We start from the raw sequence: 27911 nt of genomic DNA, 5'->3' as shown, positions 1-27911 counted from the left end.
CTCTCCTGACTACTTAAGCCTTCTCTTCCTTCCTCTCTCTACCAACCCTCCTTCATCCCTCATACCTCTCATCCTACCACTCACCTTCCGCGCATCGCCTTCTGCGATCCTCTCCACAACAACTCCACACCTAATTACATACACCGTTAACTGCGCTTCTACAACATGCAGATCTTCGTCAAGACCCGTGAGTATACCTAATCACCTTCCAAGCTTAGCATTATGAATCCATCATCTGACTGCTTGTTTCCATCTAGTCACCGGCAAGACCATCACCCTCGAGGTCGAGTCGAGCGATACCATCGACAATGTTAAGACCAAGATCCAGGACAAGGAGGGTATCCCTCCTGACCAGCAGCGTCTGATCTTCGCTGGAAAGCAGCTGGAGGATGGCCGCACCCTGTCTGACTACAACATCCAGAAGGAGTCCACTCTCCACCTCGTTCTCCGCCTGCGTGGTGGTATGCAGATTTGTAAGTTTTTCTGAACTCTATTTGCCACCCTGTTGGCCACTTTCACTTGGAACTTATACTGACCTCACTTTAGTCGTCAAGACCCTGACCGGAAAGACCATCACCCTTGAGGTGGAGTCTTCTGACACTATCGACAATGTGAAGACTAAGATTCAGGACAAGGAGGGCATTCCTCCCGACCAGCAGCGTCTGATCTTCGCTGGAAAGCAGCTGGAGGATGGCCGTACCCTGTCTGATTACAACATCCAAAAGGAATCCACTCTTCACCTCGTCCTTCGTCTACGTGGTGGTATGCAGATCTTCGTCAAGACTCTTACGGGAAAGACGATCACATTGGAAGTTGAATCTTCCGACACCATCGATAACGTTAAGACCAAGATTCAAGACAAGGAAGGCATTCCCCCGGACCAGCAGCGTTTGATCTTTGCTGGTAAGCAGTTGGAGGATGGTCGTACCTTGTCCGACTACAACATTCAGAAGGAATCGACCCTTCACCTTGTCCTTCGTCTCCGTGGTGGTATGCAGATCTTCGTGAAGACTCTCACCGGCAAGACGATTACGCTGGAGGTGGAGAGCTCGGATACCATTGATAACGTCAAGAACAAGATCCAAGATAAGGAGGGCATTCCCCCGGATCAGCAGCGTCTCATCTTCGCTGGTAAGCAGCTGGAAGATGGACGTACGCTCTCCGACTACAACATCCAGAAGGAGAGCACCCTGCATCTGGTGCTCCGTCTCCGTGGTGGAAACTAATGCTTTCTTTGGATCTTTCTTCTTTAGCACGGCTCATCTACGGTTGAGTGGCCTGCATGGCGTTGGGACGGTTGTTTTATCGGTTTTATGACACGGATAAATTGGGCATACCTTAGGGTCACCATCTTCTATGGTGCCTTGCGACATTCTTTCACCTAGGATTCAATCCAATAATTATATTCCACCTGATATCTTGCTTGCACCGTTTCCTGTAGATTGAGTAGGACCACCCGAGGTAGGACGTCACGCTAGCATAGACGTGGTCCACATGCAATTCCAAGACGGCGTCCACCACCTTACAGATCGTATGAGACGGAACTAGATAGAAATTGCAATAGCGTCATCTTCATCTTCATCTACCTATATAATAGCTAACAAGTAACTAAATAGACATCGCATGTGAGTCACCATCTTCGCCACCCGTATCCAAGCACGTGACTATACCGTCCCAAGGCGGCGTGGGACAGGAAAGTAGCTTCCATTCATGAACTCGACCTGAGAGAGCAGTTGCAGACGTGTAACACGCTGGAGATGTGAGCATCAGTCGTGATGCCCTCCTTTTTCTACCACATTGCGATCGAACTATTTGCTCGCCCGCACTCTGACCACCACGGCACCTTTACAGGCGTGGACAAGCACTCGACGTCGCTATCCTTCGACTCCGCATGCGAAGCTCTACTCCCGTTCCACAAGCGCCCCCGACACTCACCGTGGGCACATCGATTCTCTCGTCATCAAGCGCATGGGAAACATCCACGCCCCTCATCCAACACTTTCGCCGAAACCCACGGCTCGGACTCTACTACCAACGTCACAGACCCCCGTACCCCTCACCTCTACACGACTTCGTCCACAAGCGCATCCGATCTCGAGAGAGATCTCAGGCTTGATAAAGTATCCATCGAGTGCATTGATATGATTCCATCGGAGCAGGACACCAGTGCTGCGAAGCGGGCGGGCTGGAAGGACGCAAAAGATAACCCCATCGCGACCGGGATCGGCACGGATATATTGGGAGGACTACGCACCAAAGGCAAATACATACCGCTGGACCAGAGCACTTCGGACAGTGTTTGGGGAATCGTACATCTATACCGAGATGCTCAGGAGACGCCGTACCTGACAGAAGAGGACTACCCCTCGTACTTGAAAGGTTCCGCGGCTGCGGCGAGGACACCGTACGATGAAGTGGGCGGCAGCAGTAGGCCCCCGCGCGCAGAAGAGCACATGCCAGATAAGGATTGCACAACGTTATGTATCCTAGCCGTCCCTTCCTATATGTCGCCGTCCGACTTTCTGGGGTTCGTGGGCGAATCGACTATGAACGATGTCAATCATTTCCGCATGATCAAGACTGCTCGAGCGAACCGGTACATGGTCTTGATGAAGTTTCGCAGCGGGAAGAAGGCCAAGGAGTGGCAGAAGGACTGGAATGGAAAGGTGTTCAACAGCATGGAGGTAAGTGCATCATGCATTGCTTGATGCAGATCCACGGCTGCGATGCTAACGCGCCCTTGCTTCAGCCCGAAACCTGTCATGTTGTCTTCGTAAAGACCGTCGAAATACAAGCCGTTGAGCCGGGCGCGCTGTCTGGATCACAGAGCGGCCTTCTTTCCCCACACACTACAACGAGCCCTGTGCGGACGACGCCAATTTCCACCACGCAGTCAAGCTCCATACCTTCCGCTACCCTCTCTACCAGACCGCTGGCGCCTCCTACCCCTGCGCTTATCGAATTGCCAACATGTCCCGTGTGTCTGGAGCGTATGGATGAGACCACCGGCTTGCTGACTATCATATGTCAGCATGTCTTTCACTGCACATGTCTACAAAAGTGGAAAGGAAGTGGCTGCCCCGTATGTCGATACACACAAGACGATATCCGACGCAACAGCCAAGCCGCATTATATGATGACGAACCAGCCGAGTGCAGCGTGTGCCACTCGGATATAAACCTCTGGATATGCCTTATTTGCGGAAACGTCGGCTGTGGACGCTATGACGGGGCTCATGCATTTGCGCATTACAAGGAAACGGCGCATGCCTTTGCAATGGATCTCTCTACGCAGCGCGTTTGGGACTACGTCGGCGATGCCTACGTGCACCGCATCATCCAAAGCAAAACGGACGGCAAGCTCGTGGAACTTCCAGCAGCCGACAACAGCGCGCTCGACCCACCCGACTGGACAGACGCCGTTCCGCGGGAGAAGCTGGAGAACATGAGCGTGGAATATACCCATCTACTTACTAGTCAACTTGAAAGCCAACGTGCCTACTTCGAAGAGGTAGTCGAGCGCGCCGTGGACAAGGCATCTCAGGCCAGTGCTGCTGCCTCTTCCGCGCAGGACGCAGTCGAGAAAGCCACCGCCAGCTTGAAAAGTCTACAAGCGCAATATGACACCCTGACTAGCGAGATCATCCCCGGGCTGGAGCGCGATAAGGCGCGGGCCGAGAAGCGCGCGGAGAAGTTCGAGACGATGACGCGCAAGATGGAGAAAGAGTGGCGAGAAGAGAAGACGATGAATGAGAATCTCATTGAACGGGTTGAGCTATTGAAGTCCGAAGTGGAGAGTCTGAAACTTGCGAATGCCGATTTGACGGAGCAGAACCGGGATCTCACTTTCTTCATTAGCGGGTCGGCGCGACTGCAGGATCAGGGGGAAGATGTGGTGCAGGGGACGGTCAGCGTTCCTGAACCGGAGAAGCCGAAGAAGAAGGGGAAGGGGAGGAAGAAGTGATTGAGGGGTGTTTTATCCTATGCTCGCCGGTTCGTGTCGATGGATCAACATGCAGCAGGTCTATTGATACAAGCACAATCCACGTATATCACTACATCAGTATAACAGCACCAATGCAAGAAAGAAGCTAATGCAATGAAACACCTATCTAATGCTATGACAGTAACTCAAGCACTGCATCTATAGATACATATCGTACACCACCCACCTAGTAATATACAATCCCACCCCTCCTCAATAACAGTTACTACTTACTACTAGTACTACGACGTAGTAAGATTACTCCCCCTTCCTAACAGCCCAAAAATAATTCCCCCAACTCTCCGATCCCTTAACCAACTTCCACCCCAACCCCGGAAAATACACCACGCCTTCACACCTCCACCTGGCCCCCTCCAACGCCTCACTGCCCCCCCTCACAGCCCTCCCATCCACCCCCCTCATCAACCCCTCCTGCACCCACCCCTCCAACTCCCCCGGATTGACAAACTTCTTCCACTCATGCGTGCCCCTCGGCACCACCCCAATCGGCCACGGCGCCTCCGCAATAACCTGATTAACCAGCCACGACGGGAACGTCCTCGCGATCGTCGACCCAATCAACCATCCGCCCGGCTTCACCATAGATAGACAATTAGACAGGAAACTCTGCGGTGTGATCGACCCGGGGATATTATCGATATGCTCGAGCACTTCGAAGAGAGTTACGATGTCGAATTTCCTCTCCTCTGTAGGCAACAATGTGGGGATGAATTCCTCCAACGACGCATTCACGTACTTGAACCGCCCGCTATCCAGGTGCGCTTGCACGGTAGGGTCGAGACGCGCGTGGTCCCGTGCGATCTTGATCAGCGTGGGGCTGGGGTCCAGTGCTGTTATGCTGGCGGCGCGGGTGCGTGTCAGAGTACTAGTAGTAGCTTCTGGTGATACAGGTGAAGAGGCTGGGATTGTGCGTGCTAGTGACTCGGCGAAGATGCCCCCTCCGCAGCCGATGTCGAGGTACCGCAGGTTGTTCTTGTTGTGGGTGTTGGTGGGGTCCATGGGTGAGGATGGCGTCGTGCTGCTTATCGGGGTGGATTCGGCGAGGCAGGAGGCGATGAAGTCATGACGGACGGGGTTCATGAGGTGCAGGACGCGCGAGGGGCCTTGGGGATCCCACCATGATGTTGCGAGGGAGGAGAAGTGGGATAGTTCGTTGGCGGAGACGGAGGAGTGGTGTCGTGTTTGGGATTTGGGGAGGATTGTGGTGGGTGTGGTGGTGGTGGTGGTGGTGCTGGTGAGGGCGCGGAGGGTGCGGAGGAGGGTCGTGGTGGTGGTTGAGGTTGAGGTTGGGCGGAGCATTTTGGCGGTTGTATTCTTCTTTTCTGGAATGAGGTCGATTGGATTGGAGGTTTGGGTGTGGTGTATTTTAGTTTATGGTTGGAAGTGGTTTTTGGGTGGACTGGTGGGTTGTGTTAGTTGGAATTGGGTTGTAATTGCATGAAATATACTGGTATATACCTAGAGGAATGTGTTGGACGCGCCGCGCATCGTCAATGGCAGATCAATATAGCTGGATTAGCTGCAGCGCTGGTCTGGCAGAATTGAAGCCGAAGTTGCGATATTGCGGATGCGGATGTTGTTCGGGGGAACAAACATGCCAAGGCTGGGTGTTTGTTTGGTCTCTGTCTGCCAGGCAGGCAGGCAGGTACTGCTTACTACTCACATTTAAGAATCCTTTGGGGGCTGTTTGATTGCTCGCAAGAATGATCGCATCAATATGATAGATCAACTCTCTTGATCAGATACAAGGTTTTATGTGTGGAATACATCCTCGGCTGCTTTCCGTGCAATCGTGGCGTGCTGCATTACCCATCCTCATATTGTCTTTATCGCGCACAGCAAATTGAGGCGATCAGGCTACCACTTCTACTGTTTGCCTGCTACGATGGCTGGCTTACTTACTTACTTACAATAATACAATAACTGTACCTCCCACAAGGTACCAGTACACATCTACCTAGTACAGTACTGCTTGCTCCAAATGAGAGAACAAAAAAAAAGGGAAGAAAATTAAAAAAGAGAAATGCGGCACCTCAATATACACAGCACAGCAAAACTTATTGCTAATAGAATATTCCCTCACATTCTTTCTTCCTTTCCCTTTTTTCTCCCCCGTCACGAACAACAACAAACGGGGAATCCACAATCTCCAAACACAGAATAAAACTCCGTCGGTGAACCATGATTCCCAGCCAACTAACTAACTAGTTTTATTCCCCCCACTTAAGGGAGTTGTTCTACGTGTCTTCTGGAAGCATACTCTATCCATACCTGTCGAGTTCTCGACGTTTTTTACGGAGTCTACCAAAATTCTTAGTTAGTTAGTACGTGGTGTTGCTAGTCAGGGTTATGGGGCCGGCGGCCTAGGCCACTTTTTCTTTTCCTTTTCCTTTTCCTTTCTGTGCCGTACGTAGTCTAGTACAGTAAGTAGTACTCCGTAGCTTGATGGGTTCTGATTTTCGAGGGGGTTTTTTTCGTTGCTCCAATTTAGAGGGAGAAGGGATGGGATGGGATGGGATGGGACCCAGATGGTTGGTCATCTTATTCAGTTTCCCTCTTGTTTAGTTTTGTTTTGTCTCGTCTCTCGTCTCTCTATCCCTTATTTTTCTGTTCTCCTGGTTTTGTTGTACTGTATGTCTCCCTAAGTGCCGTGTGGAATTGATACCTAGCTAGCTTAATTAATGATTGACAATCCATGGGATAGTTGTATGGCATGGTGAGTAGGACTTCATTACGAAAGAGAAATGAATCATCAGCCGCCTTTTTCCTTCTGTGTAGATACTCTCGAATTACCCGGTGCGGTTTAAGCTATATGATAGTATAGTTTAAATATTAAGCACTACTCTGTTATTCCCTTACCCTAACAGGCTAACAGACTAGTCAGTTTACTTAGTCTCGGGTCGGGACTCGTTTTCATGATGCCGGTGAAGATCATGATGAGCGTGCACTATCTGCGTAGAGTTAAGACTGAGTTTCTCTGTCTGTCTGTCTTGCTTTCTGAGCGGAATTGATTCTTGGGGTTGTCGATCAGGAAATGGAACCGGCTAGAGAAGGGGGGGGAAGGTGGAAAATGGGGCATGGTGGTTGCCACTATGACTGCTATGGTATGGAGAAAAAAAAAAACTCCTAGTTTGTATGGAGTAGCTCCATATTGGTGGTTAGTACTTCGTAGTAGTGTCGGGGAAAATAAGGATACGATGATGGTGATGGTGATGATGCGGTGTAGTACACAGCAGTATGTGTGTGACTGACGGAGTAAAGTAATACGCGTTATATACCGAGTTTGCTAAGAAGGTGAAAGTGGTGGTTGGTAATTGGATGCTCTCCGTAAGTACTAAGTTCTTCTTGTTCTGCCTTCTCTCTTCCCCTATCCGATGGAAAACGGAAGAAAAGGTCGAATTCGGCTGTGACGACAATGGTCGTACTGCAGCTGCAGCTCCTCAAACTACATAGCAAGTACACTAGTAGGGTAAAAGAGAAACAGTGGCGACCAAAAAAAGAAAAGACAATGGGATTCAAGGAAAACTTAACTTAAATCCTCCCCATGCATCTGCGCGTTGACCCCGAGGCTGACAATGTGTGATTGTCCTGCATAGGCAAGCTTCCAGAAAAGAGGCAATCTGGCGCTAGAGCATCTGCTACTGCATCATCCGATGGCGATGCATCCATCCATCCATCCTTCGTCCCTCATCAATCTGACGGACGGGCTTAGTCGAACCGTCTCTCTTTCACGCATTCATGCGGCGTGAACCAGACCACACCACCTGTGGAACTCTCCCCTATTCTGCTTTAGGCAACGTATCTCTCGCACCAAGGGCCCGTCCTCTCCGACAACTGAAACTCCAACGCGGCCACTCGCAATTAAGCCTAGCCCGTCGGTCCAATCGTATGTCCCGCAATTGATGGTCCCTCCTCTTATTAAGTATTACTCGGTGAGATGATGTAGGCGGGCAGCTGGTTAGGACGTCATCATCGTCCGCTCTAGCCACACTTCTCCTCGGACCCCCGAGCGCCCCTGAATTTACGTGGGCCAAGTCAAACCATTCCCAAGGCATAGTACTCCGTATAGTGTCTAAGAACGAGACACTACGGAGTACTACTCTATCTATTTCGCACTACCATGTCCCCAAGGCCAACGTTCGGGAGAGAGCCTAGCCGTGGGGCCGAGGGAGAATCATTCAACACGGATCCGCGACCAACACGGACACCTGCAGGGATTCCGGGCAATGATGACGATGCCGATGGTCAGATAGGACGGAGCGCATAGCTGTCCCGTTCTTCGGGTCACCTAATCATTAGAAATTCACACTGACCACCAAGAAAGTCAATTCCGGGGTTCGCTAAGAAGTCTGCAGCTATCATGTATCTTTTATTTTTCTTTTTGAGATTGCTGTATTATTCTGTTGGCTGCCGGAGCGCCGGCTATGTCCAAGTCCGTTGTGAGTTGTCGTGGGATCTTCCACTCAGGGATGTGACACGAGCGCCAGGAGGGAGAGACAGGGGCCACCATCGGCCCAAGGTGGGTGACGCAGCCGCAATGGCACATGGGGGGGCAGAAGGGGAGAGAAGAGGGGGGGAAAAGACGCTTTAGAAGCCTTCCATTGCCCTTCCGAGCTCTTTCTAGAAGGTCGCCGGAAGCCCGAAGTGAGCTTGGCAGCCATCATGACTGGTTCACACAAAGGATCCATACGATGTACGAGTCCGTTAGTGTGTGTAGCAGTGGGGTCGGTCTTCTGCAAGGGAGACCAACAAGGTCACAACCGAATAGGAAAAAGCAAGCAGGGAAAAAAAAGTCAACAAGGGAAAAATACCAAGAGGGGTGGGAGAGGAAAGAAAGGAGGGAATCCCTGACTGAAGCCCAGAGGCAGCACGGGTGGACTCTTCGTCGCAGCCTCCTCCGTCAGGTCCGTAGACTAGCAAGACTAGGCGACTAGTCGCAGGACTAGGGCATTTTTCTAGGAACCGGGCGGGAAAAGACTCCACGGCCCATTACCGCCCTCCGTATCATCAAACCCTGCTTTTTTTTGCGCTCTAGAATTAGCCGCTTCTTGGTTGGTGTGCCCTTTGCTCTCTACACATTCGCTGCACCTGTCAGCATGTGGTCCAACGTGACATGCAGATCGGTGAGTGGAATGGGGAAGGAAGCATCCGACAGGACGAGGAAGACTTGTCCCTGCAGCCGGATGGGAGGGAAGAGGAGACACAGGAGACAAGAGGAGAAGAAGGGGGGGCGCCTGCGTGGAGGGACGGGTTGAAGCACTATGTAATACGTAGTGCGTTCAAAGCTCCTCTAGGAGGTCCTGGACCACGCCCGATTCCCCATCATTCGAACCTTTCTAGAAGGAAATTAGCTTTCCCACCGTTGTTCTTTCGGTAATCACAGGCCATGCTGAGACCCTCTTCCGAAAGGGGCAAATCACATCTTCCGTTGAACAGCCGAATCGCCTGGGGTTAGTCCGCGATGCCTCTTCGCGGCTGGTCAATCTGATTTTAGTCTTCTGTAGTAGGTGAAGTAGTTACCCTAGTACTCTAAAGCGAGATTAGCGATCGCTTCACCCTGAAATTTCGTCCAAGGGAAGGCTGGCAACAAATAAGAGGCATCCATTTTTTTTATTCGCATTTGCATTTTCGGTTTCGTCCCGAACAAGGCTTCCTGTTGGCGAGCTTGTGTAAAGAAGCTGAAGGATGTTGTTGCCCTGTCTGGGACTTTTGGGAGGGCGAAGCTGAAGCAAAGCCACGCCATAGGGTGATGGTTGATGCCTGATCGGAGCCGGCGCTGGAGAGTTTTTCGCATTGTCGCACGATACTTTGAAGCATGCAGCCAGTCCGATCTGATCACCTGGTTTCCTATTTTCTCTCCTGCTTTCTTTTTTCTCATTTGTCTTTGTCCTTCCTTTGGTTTCGGCTTATCCTCCGTGCTCTTCCTTTCCCCCTCTCGATGGGCGCACCAGGGGCAGATAGAGGCCCCTTGAGAAAAGGGAAACTCCTGGGGTAGGTGCAGGAGTAGCTTCCGAACAGTGATGCAATATCCGTGGTCAGACTCCTGGCCCAGTTACCAGCCACGATCGGGGACCTTGTTCCTCTCTTTCTGCCTTGTACCAGTTTACGTTATATCACACACACCCCTCCTCCTCACTCATTTAGCGCAGAATGTGTCCCGTGGGATGTTCTCTGGTTATCGCGTGTTCCTCCGAGTGGGCGGGCTAAAAATCGTTGTTATCGGATGCGATTCCTTGTTCTTCTTCCATCACGTATCCTTCACAGCATGTCCCGAGGGAAGTGTGACGGGGAGGAAGGAAGCAATGGAAGGTAATCGCCTGGCCCGCGGCACCAGAAAAAGAATAATATTGTCCTGATTCATTCAGATCGGCATCAACCCGCCGATACCCACCCAGCAGGAGCGATTCTCGCACGGCCAAGGAGAGACGGGGAAAGCCACGTTGTGGAGCCGAGCGCTGACGGTGACCTTCTGGTGCCGCCAGCTTCTTCGAGCGAGTTGAGTTCACTGGAGCCACTTGGGGCCTGTGGTGGAAACGTGCGAAGCTGTAGTGGTACTTAGAGTCGTGGTAGCCTCCGTGAACTAAAGCGTATTGCAGTTAGTCTAGTAGCAGGAAGTAGTCGGTAGTAAATAGGTAGTAAGTCTGGGACTGAACTAGTCAAGAAGAAGTCGTCAGTGAAATTATAATAATAAGATTAATATTATTATTTTCATTTATTTTTATTCTGATTTTATTTTACCGCCACTACTGTTGGAAAAGGAAAAGGAAGGACCTCCAGCTATACTAATTATAATAACATTTAATTTTAACTTACCTTACCTGCCAGACCAAGTGGTGATGGTCGGAAGGAGAAGAGAGGAGCACATCCAATCCTCACTAATAAGACGAACGGGTGAGGCACGCACACCGTATGGATACCTTGGATCACACTAGAAGGAGTAGAAGAAGTTATTTTAACTGGATCTATAAGAAAACGAGCAGCCACCTGCTGTTGGGCTGCTTTTCGCCCATTAATATTCACCTGCAGCCCCCGAATTCCCCCCCGGTTGATTGATTGATTGATTGATTGATTGCTGGATCGATTTGAGTATTTATGATTATTATTATTATCATTATTTTATCTCTATCCTGATTTTATTTTGCTCACTTACTCCTCTGACTCTTACCTATTACTGTTCCTGTTTTACCGATCAAAAACAATCCCCATCCATCCATCAACATCCAGAGATTATTCTTCCATTAATTATTCACTGATTCTTTTCCCCATCACTCATCTCTCTCCCTTACAAATTCCCTCCCCTTCATCTTATTTTATTTTTTCTCTCTTCCGATTTGTACTAAGAAAGAAGAAGTCAAAACTACCTCTTTCTTTTTGTTTTTTATAATTCCTCATCCTTTCTTCTCTGCCTCCCTGTCAAATCTCCTTGCTTTTCCTCTTTTTCCCACAGCACACACACACAGACAGACTTTCCCCGTCATCCTGCTTGGTGCATTTGCTTTTCCGCCTCTTGCATCGGTTCGCCACGGCTGTGTGGTTTTCGAGGAATTTCCCTCCCCTCTCACCTTACTATTGCCTCTCCCGTCAGAATAACCCCGAGAAGCTCCGTCGAACAGGCCTCTTCTTCTTCTTCCCCATTGCTGGCTGTTTTAACTCTTCGGAACCCCCCCATTTTCTTTCCGTCGATCCCCTCCTTCCGCGCGCAACATAACAACAACACTTTGGGTCTTCCCAGACCGTGTCCATCTTGACCGCGTTTCACCTGAAAGCTGTCACTTCTTTCCTCGGTCTCTGTAAGTACCTCTTTCTTGGCTGCTTTGGCGCTTTCCACACCGCAGCTCCCCCCGCGGCTGCTTTGTTTCCCTTCCCCCTCTCCTCCGATTTCCCCCCAGTCAATGATGACTGCCTTCCATCGCTGCATGTGGATGGATATGAGCGCCTGCAGAGCACGTCTCTGTGCGAACCATCGTCTTATTTGTCGCATTTCCTGGTTTCTGAACCTGCGCGCAATGCCGTCCATTGAGCGGGCTCGGACTGGAGATTTTTCTTACCACCTGTTTTGGTGGGAAAAAAAAGGAATTTGAGACACTGGACAGGCCGCGCACAAGGCACCTTTCCCTCACTTGATTCTTTCGGTTTGCGCGCAGTTTACTGATCTTCTACTGTGCCTCCATTCAGATCTCATCCATAAGACCACCGATCGAGTCCGAATCATTCACGTCCTGCCCCGTTTTCCCCTCCTCTGGAGACGCTGAGCTTTTCTCCTGGGATTTCCCGCTGAAACATTTCGACAGCGCGCACATTCACTTCCTGCGATCGCATACATACTCCAAGTGAATCCGGACCTTGTCGCAAATTCGCCTGCAAGCCGTAGCGACATTTCGGTGATTACAAGTCTCGCGTGTTCCATCGACCGATCCGAGATTTGTCGAGTTTACACCAGTGATTTCAAGCCACTTCCCTTCGATTACTGCTGGATAAGTTTCGCTGCAGCTATCCGTGGAGGTCAGAACTAGGATCTTGGTCTTTGCTGGGTCAGTTTCCGAATCTACTGCGCAGTCTGGGTTGACAACTCGCCCTTGTCCTCACATTCTTGATTACGAGAAAGCCGTGATCCCGGTCATCTTCGCCCACGTCACACCTCGTCAGGACAGACAGTCCCTGATCTACGGGTAGCGCAAAGCAAGGTGAGTTTTACAATTATTTTCTTCCGTTTATCCCGGCAAATCATCTGTCCATGACATCTGTTTGCTTTCGACCGTGTTCGGTCTGGAGTTGGTGGAGCAGTCGCGGTCTTTCTGCCAGCGTGTTGCCTGATTGTTGGAAGTGGTTACTCCTATATGCAAGCCACGGCCGCGCTGTTTGTCGGTATCACAATTGTTTTTCATTGCGCTATACCGGTGAAGCTAACTCGACACCTGGCTCAGCCACTCAACAGCCTTTGATCAGCGCCGTGGAGTCATTCTGCGGCTACGCGTCAGACGGGCTACCGTGAAATCCTTCGACCGTCCTTGACCACCGTCCCTCAGCTCTTCGCGGGGTCGGGTCATGGACATCACAACGATTTTGAATAGAAAAGGTTCTGCCGCCATGGTTGCCGCAGACGGACAATTTGATCATCAGCATTTGGTACCGAATCCTGGGCTCGACACGTCATCGCCTAAAATGAAGTCGGAACCTGGTGTCTCCGACGCTGGTGATCAAGCTGTCCTTGCATACCCCCCTCATGGTCCGCTCGGCCAGGTGCCGAACATGGCCCATGATATGCGCTATGCGCACCAGGCACACCCGGGGCCGGGGCTGCCCCTGTTGCAGAATCCTTTTGTTCCTGGAGCCTACGCCGGTGGTGCTCAAATACCGAACGCCGGTGCCCCTCAAGGGAGGCCGGATCCTCCTCCCAAAACTTTCCACTGTGGTACTTGCGGTAAAGGATTCGCCCGCCGCAGTGACCTTGCAAGGCACGGTAAGCATTTTTCACGAACCCGTAGGGAAACAGTCAGCTAACTTGCATAGAACGTATTCACTCCGGCATCAGGCCTCATGCTTGTGACTGGCCCGGCTGTGGCAAACAGTTCATTCAACGTTCAGCTCTGACAGTGCACTCTCGAGTCCACACTGGAGAGAAGCCTCATATGTGTGAGAGATGTGGCAAGGTATGTACATGCTTTTTTCTTGGCTGGTTTTCGAGCAGGACTAACCGACTTGTAGCCTTTCAGTGATTCGTCCTCTTTGGCGCGACACCGCAGAATCCACTCTGGGAAGCGTCCCTACAAGTGCCCCTACGCAAACTGCCAGAAGACATTCACTCGCCGCACCACCTTGACCCGCCACCAGAACCACCACACGGGCACAATCGAGGAAGCTGCTGCGGAAACCGAGGCCAATCTGAGGCAGAACAAGGAGAGAGCGAGAATGCCTGGTGACATGTTCTCCGAGCACGGTTCTGTCCATTCCACTCCCTCTCCGGCACACCATCCTATTTCCCCAGCTGGCGACCTTCCTCCTTTGAATATGCCTCGCTCCGACTACTACATGCCGAACGGATCGATTCCGCCCCATGTTCGCGGCGGTTTTACGCAGGCCAGTCCCCGGGCTTCCCCGACCGCCACGTCCCCATCTTTGTCCAGTTATGGTAGCGCTCCGCATCCCCGTCCCTCGATGACTTCTCATCCATCTGGATACGGTCCTCCGCAGCCTCTTGAGCCGCCCGCCAACAACGACCACCGGCCCAATAGCGTTAGCGGAAGCCCGCACATGACCAGCCTCGGTTGGCCTTCCCCTTCGCATGCCAGCATCCCGTCGCCTGGCTCGGCAACCGACTTCTATCCTGAAACTAGCGGGCCCGCATATCCGAGCGCCATGCCCCCTCACATGTACTTCCCCAACTCGACCATCCGGCGGCCCACGAGCACTGAACCGGATGGCTATGATCTGAAGCACAAGATGGAGAGCGCCTGGTCGACTCCGGTCTAAATCTGGGTAGTGGACCAAACTCTCCAGCAGACGGCAGGGCCGCTAATGGAGAGTTGCTGTCCTACTACGCCATTTAGCATAACGTCTAGTATACTCTGAAGATGCTAGGCGGATATAAGATATTTCCTTTGTTAATTTCTGTTTATTTCCTTTGTTATATCGGTCTGTTTCAGCACTGTTCATTCCTCGTGTTCTACATCATGGCATACATCTTTTGGATATTTGATATACCGTCATCTTTGCATTTCCCAGTGTGGGTCACCAGCGCTGGAAGGAGTCCGGGCTAGCTGATTTGTCGCGTGCGCAGGATCCGAGTTGTCCGCTCTGTTCCATTCTGTTGTTCCTTTTGTGTCTAATGTGCGATACGACCACCAGGACGAAGCATAAAATATAGAGAGGTGGAAAAGGTGTCATGGCTCGGTCGGAATGGGGTTTGGGAATTCGGGGTCTTGGTCTGGTTTATGCTTATTATTCCATCATCATCTGTGCATATGTTCTATACCTATTCTTTTTCCTCTTGTACCCCCCGCATCATCGTGTTGTTCTATTCGTTGTTTCCTTATTTTCCTTTGTGTGATAATCCCTTGACGGCCTCTTACCCTTACTATTTATTACCCAGGTGTAGATGAACCTGTTTTTTGTCATGTATGATAGACTTAACCTACTACTACTATAGTATACTACTTACACTACTAAATGTACATCGATCGCTACTGAAGACGCACTTATTCACTGCAGTAGACATTCCAGCAGGAAAAAAAAAAAAAAAAAAAAAAAAAAAAAAAATTACCTCGGAACCACCTTCCAAACTCTCACCTGATTGACACGAACTAAATAGCGTGACTTGCTCATTTCCTACCCAACATCCGAGCCCTCATCAACTAGAGCTCAAGGAGCTCATTTAACCTGAAACACCCACTAGCAAGGTTCTTCCCGGTTGATGACGTACCTCCCTAGCTGCCTCGTCTCGCGCTCCGGCTATGAGCTCATAGATGCCTTAGGCTGGTATATGTTATTCATTCCTCTGGCCTTAGGCACCAAGTGAGATAGATTGGAGATATCTCTCTCTGCCTGAGGTTACGATTGGATAGTGCCAACGCAGCACCGCTTATTTTTCTTGAACAGAGATCTCGATGAGTTTTTTTTGGGGAGAATGTTATGGTATTGTGGTTGCTAGTTTGGTTGGGTGATTGATTAACTAGTGGGAGGTGTAATAGGTACAGTGAATGAAGGGGGATGGATATATCCAGTCTCTGTTTAGCTAATCTGACTTTGATTGAATGACTGAAAGGGATAACATCGCTTTGAAAGTGGAAGTATGAAATGAGTATGTGGATTGCGTAATGCTTACGAGAGTTGCCGTATGGATGGTGTGATCCAGCCTGCTATTGTGAATGTAATTGTAATGTGTGTGTGTGGTGAGAAAGTGTGAGTGGGTATTAAGTATTGTAGGGTTATGGTATAATCAATACGGCAAGCCGGTGGTATTCAATGCTCCCATGCCTGCTGGAACTCCAGGAACAGCAGGTGCTGGGCATGAGCATACGGGTGCGGGTGAAGTATGTCCGAGGGCTCGGGAGAGGATGGTAGTGATTGTTGAGGATGCGTCGTTCTCGCGGGCGGAGAGGAGGCCGAAGCGGAGGAAGACTTCGGAGGTGGTGACAAGGATGGAGATGATGATGAGGACGATGATGATCCAGGTTTGATCTGTGGGTGTTAGTTTGGTTATACATTTCATGATAGGGGGATGGCATACGCGAGGTTCTGTTGTCGGCGATCGAATCGGAGAGAATTTCAGCCAGGTCAAGGAAGACACGGCAGCGTTCGTTGAGTACTTGGATTCGGGGCTTAATTTCCAGGTATTCGCGAACGGCAATGTAGAGTGGGTAGAGAGTAGGCTCGCTTTCCCAGAAGAAGTTGGGGATGTCGAGCATATTGGATGCTGTGAGGATTAGAAGGGTTATCCAGCTTTATGGTGCGAGGGGTCACTTACAGAGGTTCACTTCCACACGACTCTTGAACAGACTTCCTAGAATCCGGAATACTTCGTCTCGCTTCATTCCTAGGTTGCCGGTCATGGCAAGTCGGCGAGGGACGTCCTTGGCCTCGGCCATCTGACGAGCCATAACTTCCTCAAAGAAGCAGAGCTTGGTACTTTGAGCGATGCCATGACTGATAGCTAGCTTGATCATGTGGTCGCCACTGCGCAGAGTGATCATGTCGTTGTAGACACGCGGGCGTTTGATTTCGGTCGAATATTCGAAATGGAACTCCTCTGTTTCAAAATCCTCCTCTTGCAATGGCATGGTAGCAAGTGGGATAGGTGATCCCGTTGCGGACGACGTCGCAAACGCCAAATCAGCCAGCAGATCCTTCTCTTGCTTCTCGGTGAAATTCCAAAACACGACAACTCCGTAGCTGAAGACAAACATCTCCGCCACATTATATGATAGTCTCGACGAAGCCGTTGAGCCGACAGTCGGGCCCGGCTGGCTGCTATGGCCCGTACCTTGACCAAACTGTTCCCTCGAGCCAGAACCAGCATGATCCTCTTCACCAGCTTGATGCGATTCATGCGGGTGTGGACCATGCTCATGACGCCCCCCAAACACCGAATGCTCCTCTGCCTCCGGCATATAATCCTCATGATGATCTCGCAGCTCATTCCGCTCAATCTCCTCATCAAGCAGCGACTTGCCACCCGGCTTCTTCAGCACCGGACTACTCCTCAACCTATACCCTTCATGCCCAGGCAACAACGGCAAATGATACGCCGTATACAAACAATCATCATAGAGCTTCGTCTTTCCGCCATGCCTCTCCTTCACAAACGACGCTAACGAGCTCATCTTATAAGCCTGCGCCGTACAATACGCCGTCACTCTGGCCAACTTCTCCGCGCGCCGCGCCTTCGGCAACCTCTCCGCATAGCTCTTGGCCTTCTCCGGAGCGACCTTCCTCCTCTTCATCAATTCCTCCTCCGCCAACAACGGCGCGATTTCATTATCGACGCCGAAATCCCCATCGAGCTTCTTCTGCGCCAGTAATGTCTGCCTCACCGAATCCGGGTCAAGATTCTTATCCTTCGCGATCTTCTGCACGAACTCCTCGTCCACCGTCTCCTCATCCTCCTCTTCCCCTTCCTCTTCCTCGCGCAATTCGTCCCCGGCCTCCGGCAGAAGCACTAGCTTCTCACTGACTTTTGTTGTACGTGGAGGCAGTCGCGGCTGCGCTGCAAGTCGCTTCATGGACGCTGCTGTGCTGACCGCGCTGCTTCCTCCGGTGGAGGAGCCCGCTCCGCCAGCACCGATTAAGCCGCCCGCGGCGGAAGCGAGACGGGAGCGCGGCCGCGCCCGGACGCCGCCTTGGGGTGGATGGCGCTGCTGCATGGAGGGGACGTCGGAGGTGTATTGGAGGACATTGTCGACTGTGATGAAACGGGTTGCGGGGGAGCGGCGACGACGGGGTTGAGTGGTTTGTTGGTCTCGGGAGTCGGTCACCTGGACGTTTATGGGCGTGGTTAGTTTAGTTTTTTGGTATAGATTGCGCCGGAGTGAGGGGGCCCAGGCAGGGGGGGGTAATGGATGCTCACCAGGACATGAGGACTCCTTTGGCTTGGGCCACGCCCTCTGGCAGGGGTCATGGCTAATATACTGCTTGTTCTTTAGGTTGATAAGTTTGTAGCGGTGATAGTATGGACGGCAATTGATAAGCGACAGACAGCAAGGGTCGAATCGGATGGATTAACGTCACCAAGCTGTGTCTGGCTTATCCGGTCGGTCGGGGAAAGATCTAGATTGGGATCTGCCGTTTGTTATCACCCACACGGTGGGGTTGAGAGTAATGGGCGGGGTTGTGTTATATTAGTCGCATCACAGGATCATTGAACTGGATATGGAGGCCATGGGATTAGGATGGAAAGAGAGCATGATGAAGGGAGAAAAGATTCAAGGTCAATTGAGTATCCAAGCTCTGCTCTGGTCGCTGTCCACCGCCCTGCAAATGGGCCCGGCCGTAAACCCGATTGGGATGGACCCGATTGGGCATGGCGGGAACAGTGGACCATATATAGAGTGAACGTGAGCTATGTAGGACAGGGAGTGTATGAATTGAGGCAGATGGATAGAATGTAGTAGACAATCAGTAGATAGCATAGAAGGGTATCTGGGTCTTATATTTACATTCTGCATATGCCTGTTATCTACACACCAGTGTTTAAGTGTCTATCCTGAACACTCAACTATACTGACAGCGAGCTCATCTACTCAAGAGAGCAGAAACTGGATACACTCCAATAAACCAAATCCATTCTTCGTTTAGTTCTGTTATAATACAAGCCTAGTAATAACTAACATAAAAAATTAAGCTGAAAGAAAGTCCTCCCTATCCTCACATATAATACTCACCCATCAATCTCCTCCCAACTACAACCCAAATATATACCTCCAAATACAGCCAAAATCACACTTCAACCACCACAATCCACAAATGATCATGTAAATCAGCCAGCATAATCATCCATCACAACAAATGTAAAACAAAACCACCACCCCGAGTAGCATCAAGAATAAGTACGAGAATGACATCATCCCACTTACCCCAACTCATACGTGCGTATAATACCCCACATATCAATACATACCAATACATACATACATACCCGCCTCCGTAAGGTATCCAAGTATACAGTTAGTAAGTAGCACGTAGCGTATCCCTACCTATTCGGGACCAATCGGCCACTTCAGCCACGTGCCAGTAGTGGGGTGAATAAGTACTTATTTGGTAGTGAGGAGGAGGTGGAGGGATGGGAAGGAAGGAAGGAAGGGGAGGGAGGGGAGTTTCTTTCCCCGTCCTTCCATCCATCCATTTTTCTCACCACCCTCCGATTCATACTCCGATCCTGATGTGGTTTAGTAGTAGTATCTGTCATATGTAACTGTACACGGTAAGTGTTTCCATGGCAGTACTAAGTAGTAACAGTATCTTGTGTCGGTGATTGATGGGTGGGTGATGATGATCCGGGGTATAATAATACGACTCTCACTCATTGGTTCATGTTAGTTACTTGCTTCGTGCGTGTGGATGATTTTCAAGTGTGATCGGACTGGATGATTGACTGATTGACATGCTGATCATGTGTAATACCGATCAATGCTAACTATAGGTCGACTACTTAATAACTGCATGAACTGGATAGTGAATAGAAAAGTATTTAGAATACCGTAGAGTGTAAATCACTTTGCCAGGGTAGATGACTCTCTTTGTTTAGTATCGGGTGTATGGCGGGGTATTATCGACCAGATTGGGCTGGAATCTGAACCCGAGGACTTAATCGGGCAATGAAAATTGCCAGAGTGAAAAGAGGCAGCAGCCACATGAGGGGCACGACGGACGGACAGTTCGTGTTGCAGGGCACTTTTTGCGGAGTATCGGAACGGACTGGAAGAATGAGGGAAAAAAAAAGTGCGGGAATTGCCTCCGTCGGGCCATGATTCCTAGTCTACTTCTTACTACTAACCTGCTATTGCAGCTGAACTAGCTTTTGCTTACTGTAGGAACGGAGGCGACAGGAATGAAGATGGTGTATGAATCTTGTCTTTCATTGGTCTCTAATTTCATGTCCGTCTCCCGGTATCGAAGACTCCTTGCAGCGTCCTTGCTTCTTGCCCTCCATGACAGTCCGGCCTCTAATATGTACCCATTCCCATTACATGCATGCTCTTTGTCAGCGTGATAAGATGCAATAATATGCCAATCAACAAAGGAAATGATAAGAAAATTAACCAGATAGAAAAGAAAAAAAAATTATCAAGCATCAACAACATCCACCTGGCCCCATAAAACGCCTCGAAGCACTTTTTCTGTTATCCGGCTTCGTCATGCTAAACAAAACAGACACAATGGTAGTCGAAAAGGAGCAACATCGTGGAATAATAACAGGAACCCCGTTCCGTCAATGTCCGGGACCAGACATCATAATAAACCAGGGTCGAGAAATAGATAAGGAATAAAATCATGTAAATGCCATGTTCTGTCGTTAGAGCCCACCTCGGAGCTGCTGATGTTCGGCCCATATCTCCTCCTTCATCCGCCGCAGACTAGTGTGCTGCCTCTGGAGCTTCTCCAAGTCGGCTCGCGACGGATTTTGCTGAGAGGCCAGTGCGTCATGTAAGGCGTGGTACTTGGCGTAGAACCGCTTGAACTTCTTGGACTTGTCGTGCAACTCCTGGATGGTAATTTCGCGGCGGAGGGGCGGCGAGGCGCTTCCAGTACTGCCACTGGACGTGCTCACGGCTCGCCGCCGTTTGTGTTCCAGATCCCCCGCAATACGTCCGGGAACTTGAGCTAGCGCTGCAGGCCGCTCAAGTTCCGCCTTGCGCTTCAAGGGATTGGTCACGGTAGCTGGTCTGGATACACCGTTGGTCTTGACCACTTTTCTCACAGTGGGCGCGCTCGCAACAGGCCTGGGCTTGTTGACCTGGGTTATGAGGGGCGATGATGACGAGGAACTTGAAGAATTGTTTTGGCTTGAAGAACGACTGCGATTTTGGATATCAGAGGCGTTGGTGGGGGGCGAGGACCCGAGGGGCGACGGTTTTTGAGGGGACTTCTGAGGGGACTTTTGCGCAGGAGGTCGCGAGGAAGGAGGCCTCTTTGCTGCCATAGGCCGATGTGACGCTTGGTCGATCGGCTCCGATTTAGGTGTAGCTTCTGGTTGCTCCACCTTCGGGGTAGGCGCATGAGAGGGTTCCCTGGGAGGGCTGGGCTTCTGCAGTTTAGTCTGCGGCTTAGGTTCAGCCTTTGCCTTTGCAGACTGTGGCTTCTCAGTTGACGATGCATCTGGCAGGTCGGTGTCGTCCTCATCCGAGTCATGAACGAATTCCGCCGACTTGAACTTGCCCTCCGGTTGTTTCGCGGTCGTCTTCCGCTCCGCCTTCTTGGTGACGCGTCCCGTCAAGGTACTGTTACCCGCAACCTTGCTCTTAGCGGCAGTCCGTTTCGCACCGGCATCCTTGTCGCCGGGCCGTTTCTTCTGCGCGACTGTCCCAGATCTGGGAGCTGACGTCGGCTCACCCGTCCTTGGTGTTAGACCATTCCCACTAGCCTTGTCGGTCTCCTGACCCGTAGTGTAACCGTCCTTGCTATTGTCATCAGATGTTTGTACTTGTATCCGAGGTGTTGCAGCTTTCTTGATGGGGCCCGTCCGCAAGTCCAGGCGCGATAAGCACTTGCCCTTTCCGCGTTCTTCCTTGGGAAGAAGCATCTGCCAGAGCTTGTCGGACCGGGAAATTCGCAGGCGATCGAATGCAGAGATGGCATTCTCAATTGCCTCCTGCCGATCTTCCTGGGAGGGATAGGGAAATTTCCACACATCAAGCTCCCGATAGGTCTTATCTTTGAGATCGAACTTCTCCGGATTGATTCGGTTTTCGATGCCGTATTTCCGAGCCAGAGTCTCGCAGTCTTCGAGGGACGCGCGGGTTTGTCGCGCGAGGAATTTGGCGGAGACTGCCCGGACGGCGAGAAGATGAATGAAGGGGACTTTGAGAGCTTCCAGGCGAATGCGATCTTTGTTTTGAGAAAGCGGAGCGGAGGTAGGTGTAAGCGGAGGTATAGATGCAGGTGATCGAGCAACTCCCAGAGCCGGGCTCGAGGAAACGGAGCGATTGGCATTAAGCAGTCGATCCTTTTCCAGCTCCACCTTGCTTGCCGGAGCACGACCCAGACGAGCAGTCTGTTTTCCAGTGCCATGTCTGTCGCCTGCCCGCAAAGCCCTCACTTCATCAATGCTTGTGATTATAGCGGTCTTCTTCGACTCTTTTCCTCTTTCAAAGGCATTCAGCCTTTGCTCCAAATCGGCCAATGCCTTATCGGCACTCGCGGTATCCTCCTTCGCCTTCTGGACCTCCAAGCTATGGCTCAAAACCCCGCTGAAATATAGGTTTTCCTTGTCCGTAGAGCTGCCGCTATATAGCTCTGATCGACACGTCTCGGGGAGGGGATGGAATTGTTGGGATTTGGAGCCGTAGTAGAGAGTCGCATGTTTCCCCAGACGAACTCGAGCAGTCTGATCGTTCCGGAGGCTCTGGATCAGCTCATCAAGAGTATCCTGAGCTAGATTCAGCCGCATAATCTGAACGGGCTTGGTGGTAGCATCATTGCCGTGGTTGTCTCGGCAGAGAGACAACCCGGACTCGGGGACCTCGAGAGCCGGCATGAGGTAGGTTGCAGAGGGACAATGTAGAGAAATTCGGAGAGTTCGAGGTAGAGGGAGGAAGGAAGAGGGCGAGAAACGTCCGAGTCGATCGGAGACGAGGGAATTGGGAGGAGGGAAGGATTCGAGATTCGAAATACAGACGGTTGGCAGCGTGGAAGCTGCAGGTCAGCGGCCGAATGCACGGAAAGGCGTGTCAAGACAATACGCCATAAGATCAAGCAACGGCACTCAGGAAAGTGAGGGAGAGGAAGTCTGCACAAGAGGAAGCAAACGAAGAGTGAAAGCCAACAAGACCCATGGCAAGAAGGGTGGTCTTGAAGGTGTCGGAGAGTGAAGAGGGAGAGTGAGGGTGAATGGGTGTGTGGGAGGAAGAAAAAGAAAGAGAGACGGAGAGGGAAGAAGGAAGAGGGGAGGATGAGGGGAAGAGAAAGAGAGGGAAGGGGAAGGGGAAGGATGAGATGAGATGATGCCAAAGGAACGGGGGGATGCGAGTGTAAGGCGGCCTTGGAGCGGAGAGTGCCAGTCGGGACAAGACCAAGAGGCGTGAGTATTGAGGTATTGAGTGGGGAGGAGCGGTATGGTATCGTTCAGGGTACCTTGCTCGTTTTGGTTCCAGAGTCCTGTAAAGTAGGGTGTCAAAAAAGGTTAACTCACTAACCCAAATGACCCGAAAATTATAATTATAATAATAATCATGAGAATAATAATAATAATAATAAAGAGCCCAGAATAATAATAATAAGGGAACAACCCGACCCTCTAAGCCAGAAAGAAAATTAAAAACAAAAAAATGCCAAAGATTGTTATTTTCACATTCATTTCTTCGAGGACGCTATCACACCCTGGGTTAGTTAGGCAGGCACTAGCCCAGCCAAAACACCAGCAGAAATCCCAATCCTGGCCATCCATCATACGGATCACTAATTAAATTTACCACTTATGTTAACCTGCAGACTCTCCCAAATACCTCCTGCGACAACATCCTCACGGCTGCTAAACTAACCTCCCCATCCTCCTCCCGAGCCTTTTTCTTTTTTCGCCCTTTTTCTGTTTTCCCCTTTCCACTGCGGTACCTGCCTGCTGCCGTAATAGCCTCTCTGCTTCCGCGGAGAGAGCGGCACCGCTATTTTTACCGTAATAAAAGAGTACCTATGCACCTAGGACTCGACAGGGAATAGGGAAAAAAGAGAAAAAAGACTACGTTTGATAGGCTGCAAGAACAGCAGTTTTAGGAGCGGGGAGGGGGGTTCAAAAAAGAAAAATAGAATAAACAACAAGGCGGGCAGGAAATGTGGCAAAGCCGAATGCAAGGTGTGTAGTAAGCCCGAGGCTAACAGCATCTAAGTAGTTATCTACCATGGGGTAGAATAGTAGGTAGGTAGCGGGTGCCCTGTTCTTTGACGACCTGGCATCGTAGTTACCATAAGTCTGACTTGCCGGAAGAATAATCAAAGAAGATACACGAATAATATTAGAAAAGGGAAAAGAGAAAGAAAGATAGTACAGCCACTAGTCTGGCAGACGGCCGACAGTATGGAGTCCAACTCTACTTCTCAAGGACCAGGTGTCGGTGCTAAAGACTTTCCAAGGGAGGTAGTCTGATCCTTGACGGGGTCCTCAAGTGGATGGCATGGGATGGAAATGGAGCGGGTTTGCGTATTACGCAGACTTACCGGGGGGTGTTGTTGAGGTGAGGTGAGGTGTGGTGTATTGTGTATGTATCTCGATTACAACTCCCCGGGGGCGTTTGATGGATGAAAGGCGGTTTCTTCTGGAACAATTGATCCCTACCAGCGATCGATCCGAATGAAGCCCGCGATGCATTCAAAGTGACAAGGGGAAGACTCTGCCATCTATTTAATTCGACTATAGTCCTAAATATATTATTCCCTATATACCCTTGTGTTTCTTTTTTGAATGTCTCAAGTATAATGGAATGACAGCGGGTTTCACTTTATGATAGATTTCTTTACGAACCCTTTTTGCTTGTCTCGCATTCGTGCCTGTGAAAGGCAGCAAAAGGCCCAAGGCTAATTAGGTCATGGATGAATGAAATGATGCCTGGGTTTGGGTCCGATTACGGGCCCGGTAATTTTTACCCGGAGGTGTGTGTGTGTCGTAATTCTTCTGTTCAGGTTGTACGACGGACTGACTCCATTCTAGGTGGTGGTGGTGGTGGTGGTACAAAACGGGAACTACTTGTTCGACCACCCTTTACTGTAGCTCACTAGTCAGTTAGTGAGTGAGTTAGCTGGGAGTCTAGCTACTTTCTTACGCCATGGCCATGCCTCTGCCACCCAGTGTCCCCACCACCCACTGATGACAAGAATGGGTCACATCGGCCATTGATCCATCTGGAACCACTCCTATCGTCTCCTGCTGCCTGCCTTGATCGGGTCGTTTTCTCCTGGCTAACTCACTAGCCAGATAACACTGGAGGGTGAGCCTCATCATGGGGGTGGTTGCTGCAGCAGCAACAGCAGCAGCCAACAGCTCAAGAATCCATGGATAATTATTTTGATCCTTGTTTTTAGACAATATGATTCGGCACCGGATATAGATGAAATCAAAGACGAGAAAGGACGTCAGTCAGAAAGTGTCCCAAAGTTAAAATTCGAGTCGCACTATTTTCTGAAGAGTCGCGGCCGGTAATCTAATTAATTTAACAATACCTTGTTGGCTGGCTGCTGACTGAAAGGGAAGCAGATTCCTAAGCAGGTTTAATACACGTTCAGCAGTGAATGGACAGTAAGGTGGTACTGGAATTTTAGAAGAATTGAATGAATCAATCAAAAGATAGAGCAAGAGATGTATGGTCGGGCAGATGACCAATACCAGAGTTTAGAACTGGAAAAGAGTGTCAGTCTACTGATCTACTAACTAAATGGAAGAGATGCTATGAGATCAGATATCACAAAGGAAAAGAGAGTGTGTGCCTTGCTTGGATTACACTTTACCAGTCATCCGAACGGTTTCTCGCATCCCATGATTCAGACAATACCAGGTACCGGCGTTGTCACCGGATCGCTGCTTGATCCAGTAATGAAACTGAAAAGCTGAGCCACTGGTTCAGCTTGACGGCAGATCACCCGCCGACCAGCCTCGACCCTTTCTTATTTCCGGCGGATGATCGGAAGGGGAAGGGGGAATTCCCGTAGGGAAAGAAGAAAGAGGAGGAAGGGTGGTTCCCAGATTACCGGTTGGTAAACCCGCGCGACATCCCGCACCGCCAGGAGAAGGGGAGAAAAAAAAAGTCAAAAACAAAGATAACACAAAAGGAAGGAAAAAAGAAAAGAATGCAAGATGGTAAACCTGCATGGACAGGGCACTTACTCTCGTGCAGGCCAAACTTAATACAGAGGTACGGGCAGCACAAATTGGGAGGTGATGGTCCAATCTCAGACAGCCCAGAAACCACACGAGTTTCCTAGTCGGGGTTGGATAAGCTGGTAGGTCACGGGGAGGTAGAAGTGGTCACAATCGGACTGCTCCTTTTATTTTATTTTGTTTTATTTATCGTTACCCCGATTGAACTATTGCTCTACTAAAGGTGCCGAATGGAAGGAGAAATTCAAGCGCCGGAATTAATTATAAGGTCGCAGGACATGGAGAGATCGCGGAGATTGAAAATCAATAACGGAGTATGATGGATGGATGATGATGATGATGGACATCGAATCCCAACTCCAGGTTACAGTCCGGCCGAGGTTCTAACCGAAACAAACCAACCAGATGATCCTCCCACTGGGGAGGGGATCTATTGGCTAGGAAGATCTCTCCTGCTGATGAAGATTAAGTACGATGTCCGTCCGTTAGTCAGTACATGGAAGAGGGGGGTGGGATCAGGGCAGGGGAGAATGGAAACGAGAAAAAGGAAAGAAAAAGGTTTCATTTAGAGGGAATAATTGGTCCCCGGCTTCCCAGAAAAGGATGGACCGCCCTGTGATCATTCCAGTTCAGTAATGAAGGGGTGAACGGTCAGCTCTCTTTCTTCAAGAGCTTCTTCTTCGACTCTAGTGTCTGAACATAATGCATACGAGGCATCCACTATGGTCTTTGATCAACCCGGTGTTCGCCCATCAATCGCTTCATTGCTTTCTCTCGAGGCTATCTTGCACCCTCCCCGATCGGGTGTTATTTCCGTCACCGTTTCTCGTCCTGGGATTCGTGTATCGACAGACAGGCGATAGTCCAGTTAAGCAAGGCTCATCCTGACCCAGGTTCCGGTACATTGAAAAGGTGGGGAAAGAATGCGCACAGGACCTTCAGAGTTCAGACGTCGAGCGATCAGGGAAGAGTCAAGTCACATACATCAATCGACAGGAAATGGAAAGTAACTAGTATCTACCGCGCCAGCAGCTCAAGACGGGCGCAACTAACACCCTGTAGACAAACGACTGCATCAGCATGACTTGGGCATTCAGTGTCATGCATGTTAGGTAAGGTGGATGTGTATTCGAGTATTTCCTACTAGTATACATACGCCTGCGCACGCTGGGCAACCGGGCAGCCTGAACTCGTGTTGATGATTGGCGAGGCGTTTCCACGTGTTTTGAGCCCCGGCGAGTAGTGGATGTGGAAGTGGAAACTGAAGGTCGCCTCGATGTCGAGTCATAGAAAAATCGATACAATAGGATGACTTTGCAGTAAGGCAGGAAGCACTACTGACTACTAACCAGAATGGAGTAGTACTATCACCTCCATTGAACCAAGTACTTTGTAAGTAAGTATACTCTTGTGACAGTCAGTAGGTGTCCAGCATTTGCCACTGCCGCTTAGACCATCATAGGGAATGGGCCCTGCATTACTCTGTCGGAGTTACTACGAGGCGTAGCAGACACACTAGCCAGAGAAGCAGCAGCAGTAGTAGCATGCAGCTGCTGTGGCTTGCCCTCATCATTCCTAATTCCCTCTCTGACTTATTCTTACACCTGTTTTGTGTTCTGGCTGTCGGTGACGTAATAGGATAATTGATACCTTCAAGCAACAGTAAACTGCTATCCCCTCATGATCCAGATATTTATCCATGATATAATCTAGTAGTTAGTTAGCCGGCTAGTATGTCTAGAGTAATATAGGTATAACAACCCAAAGAAGGTAGAATGACACCGTCACTCAGCAGGATGCATCCAACCCCATCATCAGGAATGCAACCCCCAAACATGACTAAGTAAGTAACCGAGCTTCATTTTCCCTTTCCATCCCTCCCAGCCTACT

The 27911-nt window shown here is 50.3% G+C and overlaps 7 protein-coding genes across 7 annotated transcripts; 3 read left to right on the top strand and 4 right to left on the bottom strand.

The window, feature by feature from the left end:
• The first annotated feature begins 17 nt into the window (after positions 1-17).
• On the top strand, positions 18-1606 carry BO83DRAFT_379280 (ubiquitin family protein). Its single transcript, XM_025531468.1, has 3 exons — positions 18-187; positions 258-473; positions 547-1606. The coding sequence occupies exons 1-3, from the start codon at positions 166-168 to the stop codon at positions 1224-1226; spliced, it is 918 nt and encodes a 305-aa protein (XP_025386862.1). The 5' UTR covers positions 18-165; the 3' UTR covers positions 1227-1606.
• Positions 1607-1659: 53 nt separating this feature from the next.
• Positions 1660-4108, top strand: BO83DRAFT_379279 (putative RING and UBP finger domain protein). The gene is made up of 2 exons (XM_025531467.1): positions 1660-2684; positions 2750-4108. Exons 1-2 carry the CDS (start codon positions 1776-1778, stop codon positions 3962-3964), a joined length of 2124 nt encoding a protein of 707 aa, XP_025386861.1. The 5' UTR covers positions 1660-1775; the 3' UTR covers positions 3965-4108.
• A 135-nt stretch (positions 4109-4243) lies between these two features.
• On the bottom strand, positions 4244-5680 carry BO83DRAFT_362916 (3-demethylubiquinone-9 3-methyltransferase; the record flags this gene model as incomplete). Its single annotated transcript, XM_025529547.1, has 2 exons — positions 5465-5680; positions 4244-5405 (listed from the first exon to the last, which is right to left on the bottom strand). Exon 2 carries the CDS (start codon positions 5303-5305, stop codon positions 4244-4246), a length of 1062 nt encoding a protein of 353 aa, XP_025386860.1. The 5' UTR covers positions 5306-5405; positions 5465-5680.
• Positions 5681-9912: 4232 nt separating this feature from the next.
• Positions 9913-11924, bottom strand: BO83DRAFT_399686 (uncharacterized protein; the record flags this gene model as incomplete). The annotated part of the gene is made up of 5 exons (XM_025533339.1): positions 9913-9973; positions 10023-10098; positions 10338-10586; positions 10825-10934; positions 11569-11924. 5 exons carry the CDS (start codon positions 11922-11924, stop codon positions 9913-9915), a joined length of 852 nt encoding a protein of 283 aa, XP_025386859.1.
• A 755-nt stretch (positions 11925-12679) lies between these two features.
• On the top strand, positions 12680-14707 carry BO83DRAFT_54039 (putative C2H2 finger domain protein). Its single transcript, XM_025537420.1, has 3 exons — positions 12680-13466; positions 13517-13656; positions 13712-14707. Exons 1-3 carry the CDS (start codon positions 13052-13054, stop codon positions 14474-14476), a joined length of 1320 nt encoding a protein of 439 aa, XP_025386858.1. The 5' UTR covers positions 12680-13051; the 3' UTR covers positions 14477-14707.
• Positions 14708-15629: 922 nt separating this feature from the next.
• BO83DRAFT_339970 (RMD1 family protein) lies at positions 15630-18389 on the bottom strand. The gene is made up of 4 exons (XM_025528569.1): positions 18069-18389; positions 16470-17976; positions 16233-16418; positions 15630-16183 (listed from the first exon to the last, which is right to left on the bottom strand). The coding sequence occupies exons 1-4, from the start codon at positions 18117-18119 to the stop codon at positions 15942-15944; spliced, it is 1986 nt and encodes a 661-aa protein (XP_025386857.1). The 5' UTR covers positions 18120-18389; the 3' UTR covers positions 15630-15941.
• A 1979-nt stretch (positions 18390-20368) lies between these two features.
• On the bottom strand, positions 20369-22801 carry BO83DRAFT_54007 (uncharacterized protein). The gene has a single exon (XM_025537419.1). It carries the CDS (start codon positions 22692-22694, stop codon positions 20514-20516), a length of 2181 nt encoding a protein of 726 aa, XP_025386856.1. The 5' UTR covers positions 22695-22801; the 3' UTR covers positions 20369-20513.
• Between the last annotated feature and the right edge of the window lie 5110 nt (positions 22802-27911).

Source organism: Aspergillus eucalypticola (genome assembly GCF_003184535.1).
Source record: "Aspergillus eucalypticola CBS 122712 chromosome Unknown BO83scaffold_16, whole genome shotgun sequence".
In the NCBI taxonomy this organism is placed as follows: Eukaryota; Fungi; Ascomycota; class Eurotiomycetes; order Eurotiales; family Aspergillaceae; genus Aspergillus; species Aspergillus eucalypticola.
Note: the sequence above shows the minus strand (reverse complement) of the source record. Positions and strands in the feature narration are given on the sequence as shown.

Bases quoted from the DNA above. Each gene is read 5' to 3' on its own strand.
- BO83DRAFT_379280 (XM_025531468.1), top strand. From the start codon at position 166: ATGCAGATCTTCGTCAAGACCC. The intron at 188-257 runs GTGAGTATACCT...GTTTCCATCTAG, and splicing joins GCAGATCTTCGTCAAGACCC to TCACCGGCAAGACCATCACC. The intron at 474-546 runs GTAAGTTTTTCT...ACCTCACTTTAG, and splicing joins GCGTGGTGGTATGCAGATTT to TCGTCAAGACCCTGACCGGA.
- BO83DRAFT_379279 (XM_025531467.1), top strand. From the start codon at position 1,776: ATGCCCTCCTTTTTCTACCACATTGCGATCGAACTATTTGCTCGCCCG. The intron at 2,685-2,749 runs GTAAGTGCATCA...CCCTTGCTTCAG, and splicing joins AGGTGTTCAACAGCATGGAG to CCCGAAACCTGTCATGTTGT.
- BO83DRAFT_54039 (XM_025537420.1), top strand. From the start codon at position 13,052: ATGGACATCACAACGATTTTGAATAGAAAAGGTTCTGCCGCCATGGTT. The intron at 13,467-13,516 runs GTAAGCATTTTT...TAACTTGCATAG, and splicing joins CAGTGACCTTGCAAGGCACG to AACGTATTCACTCCGGCATC. The intron at 13,657-13,711 runs GTATGTACATGC...ACCGACTTGTAG, and splicing joins TGTGTGAGAGATGTGGCAAG to CCTTTCAGTGATTCGTCCTC.
- BO83DRAFT_339970 (XM_025528569.1), bottom strand. From the start codon at position 18,119: ATGACCCCTGCCAGAGGGCGTGGCCCAAGCCAAAGGAGTCCTCATGTC. The intron at 17,977-18,068 runs GTGAGCATCCAT...ATAAACGTCCAG, and splicing joins AAAGGAGTCCTCATGTCCTG to GTGACCGACTCCCGAGACCA. The intron at 16,184-16,232 runs GTATGCCATCCC...TAACACCCACAG, and splicing joins CGCCGACAACAGAACCTCGC to ATCAAACCTGGATCATCATC.
- BO83DRAFT_54007 (XM_025537419.1), bottom strand. From the start codon at position 22,694: ATGCCGGCTCTCGAGGTCCCCGAGTCCGGGTTGTCTCTCTGCCGAGAC.